This window comes from Grammomys surdaster, unplaced genomic scaffold (assembly GCF_004785775.1).
Source record: "Grammomys surdaster isolate TR1022 unplaced genomic scaffold, NIH_TR_1.0 125928, whole genome shotgun sequence".
Classification (NCBI taxonomy): domain Eukaryota; kingdom Metazoa; phylum Chordata; class Mammalia; order Rodentia; family Muridae; genus Grammomys; species Grammomys surdaster.
The window spans coordinates 4,741,055-4,751,821 of record NW_021620751.1 but is presented as its reverse complement, the minus strand read 5'-3'; the positions used below and the strand labels follow the sequence as shown (position 1 = coordinate 4,751,821).

Below are 10,767 nucleotides of genomic sequence, written 5' to 3'. Positions count from 1 at the left end.
AGGAGCAGACCGACTCTGTGTCTGCTCCAGTCCAAGGGACCAGGCAGAGGCCGAAGGAAATACAGAACTCTTAACTCACCAAAATAGAATAGATAATAAAATACCTTCTTCTAAACTTCCAAATACAAACAGATTGGACTTTTTGAATGTTAACACATACCTGATAATTTTCAAAACTATTTCATAATAGTTCCTACTATATGTTATAAGAGAAAGAACCTTTCCTTTTTTTTTCAGACAAAAAAGGGGAATTGTTGAGGTTTGGTCTTTTGCTGTGTATTGTAATGCTACGGGATGAGAGAATCTGCGTGTAGACCCAAGTGATACTATGTAATCTTGCCCCCTCCCCAAGTTATCTCTGATTGGTGAATAAAGATGCCTACAGCAGAGCAGAAGAGATAGGTGGGGTTTTTTGGTTCCCAGGCTTGGGGTCTGAGGAGACTACTAGAAAGGAAGAGATGGAGAGAGGACAAGATGACATAGGGTAAAAATAATGAAAACATGTCATGAGGGTTGGCCAATGGGAGTTAAGAGCTGCCCAGATGGAACATGACAAGTTATAACTTGGGGTTATTGATGAGGAAGTAAATTCTAATAGCTTAGAGGGTAGATATCTGCCCAACTCTAGTGCTATAAAGGCTTATTATAAATATAAAGATTATGTGTCTTTTATCTGGGAACTGAATGATCAAAGGCAGTGTTTCGAATCTAGTATCTATTTTTTTTTATATGTAAGTATTTATTTGTCTTTTGTTTTTGTTTTTTTGTTTTTTTTTGAGACAGGGTTTCTCTGTGTGGCTCTGGCTGTCCTGGAACTCACTCTGTAGACCAGGCTGGCCTCAAACTCAGAAATCCGCCTGTCTCTGCCTCCCAAGTGCTGGGATTAAAGGCCTGCGCCACCACTGCCTGGCGTACTTACTTGTCTTAATCTGGAAAAACTTTGAGACATAATTATGACATTATAACATCTTTGCAACCTGATGTGTATTATTATTACTTGGCCTTTAAAAAAGCTTTTTTTCCCCTCATTTTGTTTCTTTAAGTACTAGATACTTTGAGGATTTTTTGTTTGTTTGTTTGTTTTGTTTTTGTTTTTTTTGTTTTTCGAGACAGGGTTTCTCTGTGTAGCCCTGGCTGTCCTGGAACTCACTCTGTAGACCAGGCTGGCCTCAAACTCAGAAATCCACCTGCCTCTGTCTCCCAAGTGCTGGGATTAAAGGGGAGTGCCACCACCGCCTGGCCAACCTTGCTTATTTCTAAATTATGCCAATCTATTCCACATCTGTATTGCTGTGCCTTGGGGCCCCAAGGATAATAACCATCACAGGTTTAACATCCAACTTCCTTGCATTTCTGTGGCCTGTCAGATACTACTTTTCTGGCTCCAGGAACTCCAAACTACCACATCTACTTCCCTGGTGAGCATACCTATAGATGAACATGTGCACTTGGATCTCAGGTTCAGAAGACCACAGGAACCATAGCCCTTGATCACCTGCTTCTCTCATCTTGAACTCAGCAAACCATGTTGTCCTTTCCGGGAACTGCTTTTGGTTTGTCTTTCTCTTCCTCCTTTATTCCCTAGATACTTGCAGTATAAGACCTCTTAGCTCTACCGGCAGAGTACACCTCCATTCCTACCGCTTTAGATACCATTACCCCTGTAATATAGTCTGATCCATGGCAATAGCTTCTTACATGGCCTCTTGACTTCCTTCATGACCTCTGCCCCACACAGTTCTCAACATAGAAGAGATGGGATCTATGGACAGTAGTGTATCTAATCACTCTTCTGGCTTCTCATCCAACTCTGAACAATATGCAGACTTCTTTCCAAAAGCTACAGAACACTTGGCTGTATATTTATTGATGCTTACTCTAGAATGTAAGTTAAACAAGGGCTTTTGTATTTTCTTCTATATCCTCAGTGCCTGGAGCTGGACCAATGAGTTCTGCGGAGCAATACAAGACCTGTCTTAGTCAGTGCTCCATCGCTGTGAAGCATCACCATGATTATAGCACCTCTTAATAAGGAAAGCATTTAACTGGGGCTGGCTTATGGTTTCAGAGGTTTAACCTACTATCTTTATTGTGTGGAACACGGCAAAACACATGCAGACCTGGTGCTGGAGAGGTAGCTCAGAATCTAAAGGCAATAGGAGAGTAAGTCACTAGGCCTGGTTTTTGAAAACTAAAGCCCACCTCCAGTGACACACTTTCTCCAACAAGACCACACCTACTCTAACAAGGCCACATCTCCTAATCCCTCTCAAGTGGTACCAGTCCCTAATGACCAAGCATTCAAATATATGAACCTATGGGAGCTATTCCTGTTCAAACCACAGGGCCCTAACCTGGTTGCAACAAAATGGTAACATATATTTGATTCCTATCAGCATAATTCCAGGTAAGTAACACCTGTTAACCTGTGAGCTGGGACTCTGGACAGCACCTTCTTTGAGGATAAAGACAGTTCTCAGCAATTAAGACTGTCAACATTGCAGAAAGTGTCAACATCACTCTGAAGGGTCAGTAATGGTGAAGGGCTTGGTAGGGTCCAACTTGAGAGGCTTCTATCACATTGATACAGCTCATTCTCCTCAAGGCCCCTCTATTTATTTTACGTGTATAGGTGTTTTCCCTGCATTTACTTCTGTGTACCACGTGCATGCCTGGTGCCCATGAAGGCCAGAGAAGGATGTGGATATCCTGGAACTAGAATTAGAGAGCTGTGAGCTGCTATGTGTGTGTGTGTGTGTGTGTGTGTGTGTGTGTGTGTGTGTGTGTGTTATGAATTGAACCTGGGTCCTCTGCAAGAGCAACATGTGCTCTAACTCTCACTGCCCCTGCCCAGCTCTTTTTTGAGATATTCTTAGTTATGTAGTCCTAGAACTCACTATGCAGTATAGCTGGCCTAGAAATTGTGGCAATTTTCCTTGCTTCAACCATAAGTTGTGGGGTTATGGCTATGAGCCACCACACCCTGCAACATCTACTTCTTTCTTAGAAATTGCTAAGAATTCCAATCTGAATGTAAAAATATTAAAACTACCCTCCAGAACTTGACAATAAAATCCTACTGCTGAAGACACCACAAACTGAGATACAGAACACAGAGAAATCAAGCTGGTACTTACCTGAAGCTTTATCTTTACTGCCTAACCTTAAAAGTGCTGTAATGCATTATATACATTACTGAAGAAGCACCAATTTGACCCAGCTGGGAACTCTGCAGGCTCTAATAAAAACATGCCCACCGGTACAGAAGTGGCACAAATATCACAGGAATAACCAAACTTTTTGAAGAAACCCGAAGCTAGCACTGTTATCGGGCCAACAACCTGAGGCTAGATGGGTCCCAGGTCTCAGGAGAGGACCTGCTCCTCTTACCTGGCTAAATGGACACAATATTAAACTGCCTCCTAATGACCACTTATGCCCGAAACCAGTGTATCTCTCAACCCTCAGCAGAAAGGGTTCTATTTACAATGACAGAAATCAATACAGACACCCACAAATGGTCAAGGTCCAGACAGTAAGAGACTTTGGAATGCTCAGCCCTAAGTGGGGTAGCTGTACCACACACCCCCTTCCCAAGGCTCAGGCATCATCACATAGGAGCAAGTGGAAAGCCTGTGAAAGCCTGAAGTGTTGAAGCAGCAGTGTTTTTGGCACACAGTCATGGACCGAACAGAGGAACTCACAGCAACTGGAAGATATACACAAGATGGGTCAAAGCTCATGCCAGACAAGATCCCAGCATGGGGAATAGGAGTAAGCAACAACCCCCACCCTTAGCTGGGGAGCTATTGGTAACTGAGAGCTTCCGAGAGGGAATGTCAATTTTCCTCAAGGGTACAGCCCCTGGAAGGTAGGTAGTCTAGTGAAAGGCCACATGTGTTAGACTTGGTGGGGAAAAAGTTGTATGGGTAGGAAAGGGGCTGTGGATCTGGGAGGAGTTAGGGAAGGTAGGTAAATATGACCAAAACACATTGTACAGAATTCTCAAAGACCCATTAAAAAAATAAAGAGGGAAAAAAAAACCCAAAAACCCGAGCCCCAAACCTCTTCCACTCTGACAATTGCTCCAATTAGGCCCTTCACTGGCACAGAATCCTGGTCATTGGCTTCAGTGGGAAGATTACTCCAAACATACAGTTTAACACTGAGAAAAGAGAAGTCTTGCTTTGAATAAAAATGGCCTTCACAGGCTCCCACACTTGAATGCTTAGTCTCCAGGGAATGATTCTGATAGGGTTAGAAAGATTAGGAGGAAATGTGGTCTGATTGGAGGAAGTGTCTTTGAGGTTTCAAAAGCCCTGTCAGGATGTGTGTGTGTCTGCCTGCGGATCAGGATGTAGCTCTCACCCACTCCTCCAGGGTGTGTGTGTGTCTGTGTGTATGTGTGTGCGTGCGTGCGTGCGTGTGTCTCTCTGCCTGCGGATCACGATGTAGCTCTCACCCACTCCTCCAGTGCCATGTGTGCTACCCTTGCTCCCATCATAATGATAATGGACTCGACCCCTGAAATTGTAACCAATTTCTCAATTTGGTTTCTGTAGCCTTGGTCATGAGTACTCTTTAAGGTAATAGAACACTGGCTTCAAGAAGTCTCCTTAGCATTTCCATTTGCCTTACTTCTTATAATGAACTGAATACTTTGTTAAATCCAAACAAAGGGAATAATGACAGAGATTAAGTGAACATAATATCTATTTTTATTATGAAAACATTAGACTTTGACACATTGCTTCATTTGCTTTTTAAAAATCTATTATCTGACTTACACCTATTCAGCAAAAAATGCCAATAAATTACATAAATCATAGTTTGGGTTTTTTTTAAAACTAAGAACATGTTTTATGATAATCCAACAATTCTAAACCCCAGCTGTATGAACTGCTGACTATAATCTGTTTTCCATCTTTAGTTTAAACAGAGAAAAAAACCAGCCACGTTAATACACTGTTCCAGTTCCTCAGAATGCCCTCCACACTCTGGGACAATCTTTCCTCTCAGTAGGCAGAATGTGGCCCTGCTGGACAGCAAGCACTCACTCTGAACTGTCCCACCCTGCTCTCCAGGGAGGCACAGTGCAGGGGTAAGGGGGATGACACACAGGACTCCTGAGCCCAGGCTACCCTGTCTTATAAGTACAGTCCTTTCTTTACAAGGATTAATCAGCTGAGAACTCAAATGCTGACTTAGAAATAATGATTCCCCTTCAATACACATTAATCAATTGTGTTAGTACTGAAGTCACAGAGTCTGTCTAAAAGCAATCAGTGAACCAATAAGGCAAACTGCAGTGCCACCACATGCCTTCAAAGAGTATATTTTTGGAGCCTGGTGCCCCCTGCAAATTGTATTTTGGGAGAGTTCAGATGAACATAAATAAAACTTCCACATGAAGTCAGAGTTTTCCACATGGGTGGCAATATTAAAAAACATACATCAATAGTTTTATTAGTGAATGCTTTCCATCTGGTTCTGCCTTTATTGTTTTGTGGAGGCAAACCAAAGCACTGTCTTAAGACTTCTTCAACACAATGACATAATCGCTATGATTCCTAGGGTTTAAAGCTAGATGTCCTGCTCGTTGTCACCATCATCAATTTCATCATCATCGTCTTCTTGGTCTCCAGATTCATCTTCTTCTTCAACCTAAGGGGAAAAAATACAGATTTGTTCATACACACAAAATAATACACAAGATAAACAAAGGCATGTAAAATGCATGCTAATAAATATTATCAGTCTGTCTTTATAGTAGAATCAGATTTCCTTGACTTCATAATGCTCAGGGCTCCCTGTTGCTTTCTGCAAGAATGGGTTATGCTAATCAGTTAACTTTAATGGCAAATAGTCATACCTTTCTACCCATGAGTTTGAATGCACAGTAGTAAAAGCCATGACCACCCAACTCACCCTTGACAGTAATGCTTATTACCCTAGGGGCAATGAAAACAGCTATTTTCTATGCTTGAGGTCTTCAAATATTGCAAAGAGATTTTAATTTATTTCAGATCAACTCTCTCAAGAGTGAGAACTGCAGATAATAATACATATACACAACATGAACATAGGCACAACTTCTTCATGCAACATTAAACTTAGGAACATGTTTTACAGAAGAGATCATGTGTGGAAACGTCTCAGTCTTACTGGATGACCAAGATCCTTGAGTTTACTCTTCAGTGACAGGATTTTCTGATCTTGATCTGCTAACAGCACCAAAAGATCATCTTGTTCTTTCTTAGAATCCGTAACTTCCAAGTCCAACTTGTCTTTCTCAGTTTGTAGAATGGCGATGGTGCTGTTGGAAGAGTCCAGCTGCTTTTGAATGGCAGTCCTCTCCTCAGACAGTGCTTTAATCTCATTCTACAAGAAAGGTGACAACAGCACTCTAAATCAGTACGTACTTCCTAGAGCTCCTAACAGTTCTATTGATGACAAATCACTGTATGTCCCAGTTTAGGTGTGAAATTTCCCCTGGGTAGATGTAGGCCACTGGCCACAGTAGTCTTGAAGGTAATGTCTGTTTCTGGTCTGTGAAGAGCTTTTGGGGCTGCTTGGTAGGAATCTGACATTGACCAAGGACAAGGAAATGGGCTTTAAGCAGGAATCTGACACTGGGCCATGACAAGGAAGTAAGTTCAGGCAGGAATCTATTTTTAGGCTAACACAAGGAAGTAAGGCCTCAGGGATTGACTATGACTGTGGGCTAGGACAGGGAAGTAGGCTCAGATATTCTGGTCATCCCGGCAAGCCCTTAGATACAGTGGTCCCGAGACTTATCGTTTTACTTGTTCCTTGACCATTTGCATTTATTGTGTTGCTAGTTCCTAAACCTAGAACTGACCTAAATACTTGCATGTAATTAAAATGGTATAAAAACAGATTGGGAAAAAATAAACCTGCCTCAGCCTCAGAACTGGTTGGGGTCATGCTACAATGTTGTCTAATTGTCTTTTTCTTTTTAATTCTCACTCCTGAGCTGGAGAACCTGTTGACTGACAGGGCTGGCCTGGTCACTGGTCTGTCTGGACCAGTCCTTTCTTGGTTTACCCATGTTTGGCCACCACACACAGCTGTGAGATGCTTCTGACAGACACCATGCCTTCCCAGCCATTAGGAACTGCGTCACCTGGACTATGATCCAAATTAACCCTCTGTTCCTTAAGTCCCCTCTGTCAGGGCTTTTGCTTACAGTGCTGTAAAGACAACTAATATGTTGTGACAACTGTTGAGTCTGAGGTGCTTAAAGCTGCAGCAACTGGACACATAAGGCACACACACCCAGGAACATGAACAGGGTAGCCTACTTAGCAAAGAAAGCCACAATGAAGAACAGAGTAAACAGTAAAAACCTTAATTTCACTTAGCCACCCCTGCCAAACCCCTGAAGATATGTTGTACAGAAGATGGTAAACATCAGAATCCGAACTCAAAACTCAAAGGAAAAAAAATCCATTTCATTCAGAGAAGTAAATGAACAGTTTCAAATAAAACCACAACATAAATAATTTAAACACAATCTGAAACGTGTAACTGTATATTATCTTCCTTTTTCACACTTTTTTTCATGATTTACTTATGAATGTCACCTGATCCTTCATGTTACTTATTCTGACATGTCTGTCACAATACTCCTCAACCCTAAGGAAATCTATAGACTATTTTGTCTTTTGCAACATTATCACTACACGTCCCTGGCTGGCCGGGAACTCATGGTCTCACTTCTGTCTCAGTTTTAGGATTGCATCATTCCTGACTATACGTGGTTTTTGCATTAGCCAAATTTGTTACTCTTAATTTGTTACAATTAAATACTGACATTGATAAGAAAACTTGCTGGGCATGGTGGCACACACCTTTAATCCCAGCACTTGGTAGGCAGAGGCAGGTGGATTCCTGTGGATTTGAGGCCAGTCTGGTCTATAGACTGAGTTCCAGGACAGCCAGGACCATAAAGAGAAACCCTGCCTTGGAAAGAAAAAAAAACAAACAAACCTAACTTTCAGTTTCTAAACCTGAGAAGCTCAGAGATGAAGTGAAACAAAGACAAAGGTTTGGACTTTAGGCCATATTAAGTCTAATCAATAGCAGTTTTACCACAACCAACCTTTAATTCTTTGGTTTCCTGCAGCAAGGCGGACAGCCTTCCTTCTACATCCGTGGTTTTAGCAGCAGTCACATGCTCACTCTCACCTTCTACGGGAACTGATTTTGCCTGAAAACAGAAATCTGAAAGTTACAAATGATAAAAACTTTGTAAGTGTGTATATCTTCTTGTCATTTTTGAAGTTTTATTTCAAATGAAAGAAAACTCCTGTATTTATGTGAAAGCAACAAAACGTGCTCTGACAGATGAGCTGTCTCACCGTGAGGAGGCACTAAACATCTCAGCACACAAGGAAGACAAGGGTCAAGGCAGACTGGAAGAGTAGGCATCAATGGCAGAGACTCACACCTCAGGCCTGAAACCAACCCAATGCCACCACTTGGTGAAATATGTATTTTAAGTGTTCTATGAATTGAAATTTTCAGTACCCACCCTTTCTCTATAAAAATCCCCACCGGAGTGGGAACTGACACAACATTTCCTAAGGGTATGACAGTGGCTTTGGAGCAGGGCAAGGAATGCAGTTTTGTGTGAGTATCAGACAAGGCTTAAGCCACTTCAAAGACACTACTGACAGGAATATGAACCTCAAAGGGAATTCTGAAAAGGATTCATAAAGGAAAGAGAGGGTTATGAAGGATATTTTAGTTTTGTGCACATATGTGGAGAGAATGCATGGTGAAGTCAGAAATGGGAAGCCCATGGTTGGGATTAGGGGAAAGACAGCAAGTGGTCTGTATTTTCTGTATTTTGAGAGCACAGAACAATTGACTGGCCAGTCTGCCAGTCCATGTACCTGTGTTAGAATGTGTCTTGTAACGTCGCCCAAGCTGGGCTCTACCTTACAATTATCACTGCACTTGGCATGGTTACATACATAACCTGAATCACTTCTATAGCTGATGTTCCTAAACAAAGTACTACAGTGCAGACTCCTTTCTCTCTGTGTTTATTGGAAAGTATAAGAGGAGAGAGAAATTTACAAACGAGTAACTGAAATTTTCAGCCTACCTAGATTGCAAAAAACGACAAAGTGTGTTCTGTGGAAACCATGATGGGTCTGCACCACCTCTGTTAGTGACCACACTCGGCAGACCCCAGAGACAGAGGCGAGGTATTTGCAGAGGGCTTTCTTGGGTGATGGATGGGCAAGGGAGGGCAGGGCTAGGCTACCCAGGCACCTTCTGTCACTGAGCTCTGGCTAATGGCCAAGAAAACAGATCAACTTTGTGTTGCTGTTGCCTTTGGAAGGGAAGACGAGGGGGACTCACCAAGGTCTCTGCTCTCTGGAGAAGCTCGTAGTTCTCTGTCTGGAGCCTGGTGATCTCCAGAGACTGTGAACTTAATTGGGACTTTAATGCTGTCAGTTCCTAAAAACAAGAACAGTAAGTTGTGGTGGGAATAGCATGGCTTCATTAAGGAAATGTTATTTTACGGGGAAATCCTTTCTTGACACTATCTTCAAAACTCATCTACGTCCAAGTTTTAGAGTTTATCAAGATAGAGAATGAAACACAAATCCATCCCTGTTGCCTCTTGAGATCCTATATGTTTTCCACTTCCCACTTTAAACATCCTAAAGGGATAATGGGAAGAAAGGAAGGCAGCCAGGCAGGTAGGCATAGGGACAAGAAAATGGAGAAAACGAGTCTGGAGAACACATTGGTGACTGAAAACCCACCTGGCAGACCTGAAGGCTGACCACAGAGAAAGCAAAGCTGGTACCTGAGTTACACAGAACTAGTAACTTCCTAGTACCATTAGCTATGCTTACAAGAACAGGTAATGAGGTTTAAGTACAGAGGGCTGGTTCAAAGTCTTATTTATGAGAGAGCCATCAGATCCCTGCCAAAACTCATGCCTCACTACTCCTGGCTTAAGCCTACAGGCTTGGTGTTTGCAGCTCAAAGCAGGCCAGCTCAAGGTCAGGGGCCATCTCGAATGGCAGCAGCAGAGCTTGTGAAGACAAGGAAGAAGCTCCTAGTTTACATCACTGGATGTTCTGATGCTTACCACTTCCTCCCACCAAGTACAGTGACAGAAAAGCAATTAAAATGCAGCTCCCCCAGTGATGTTCCTTGCCCCTCAGGCAATATTTGGAGACAAGTCTGGTAGTGAGGGACATAATGCTTCAAACATCTATTGTGTCCATATGCCTTTTCTCGTGATTGTACGGGTCATTTTTGTTCTTGTCTTAAGTGTCCTTTTGGGTGTATATGGTGTATATATATGTGCTGGTGGGTGCTGATGTTGCCTTGGGGGCCTGTGTGAAGGCCAGATGTTGGCACTGGATGGCATCCTCTTACTTTCCACTTTACTTTTGAGACAGCTTCTCACTGATCCTGGAGAGCCATCTCTAGGATCCAGCTGCCTTACAGGCACGTGACATGTCTGCCTTTCTCTTACATGGGTGCTGGGGATTCAAATTCAAGTTCTCATGCTTGTTAAAGCAAGCATTTTTATATACTGAGCTAGTTCCCCTGCCACTACACAGTGTGGGAAAACTCTGCTTAATTAGGTCCAAGTCCATCATGACCAGATAGCCTCTGGGCTCAGCAAAATATGGGAAACTCCCTTCATTGGCAAGGCTTCTCCTCTGATCCTCTTTTTTTTGGGGGGGGGGGTTCTTTTTTTGGGGGGGG

General features: G+C 42.6%; 1 protein-coding gene across 2 annotated transcripts in view; it reads right to left on the bottom strand.

Annotated features, from left to right (window-relative positions):
* Window positions 1–4,695: 4,695 nt before the first annotated feature.
* Window positions 4,696–10,767, bottom strand: part of Uso1 (USO1 vesicle transport factor) — a 65,065-nt gene continuing 58,993 nt past the window's right edge. For both annotated transcript variants that reach the window (XM_028752594.1, XM_028752593.1), the window contains 4 exons: window positions 9,397–9,495; window positions 8,126–8,233; window positions 6,166–6,381; window positions 4,696–5,664 (listed from right to left, as the gene is read on the bottom strand). In XM_028752594.1, the coding sequence (XP_028608427.1) occupies window positions 5,584–5,664; window positions 6,166–6,381; window positions 8,126–8,233; window positions 9,397–9,495 (504 nt within the window). In that variant the 3' untranslated portion in view covers window positions 4,696–5,583. The remainder of the gene's footprint in view (window positions 5,665–6,165; window positions 6,382–8,125; window positions 8,234–9,396; window positions 9,496–10,767) is intronic.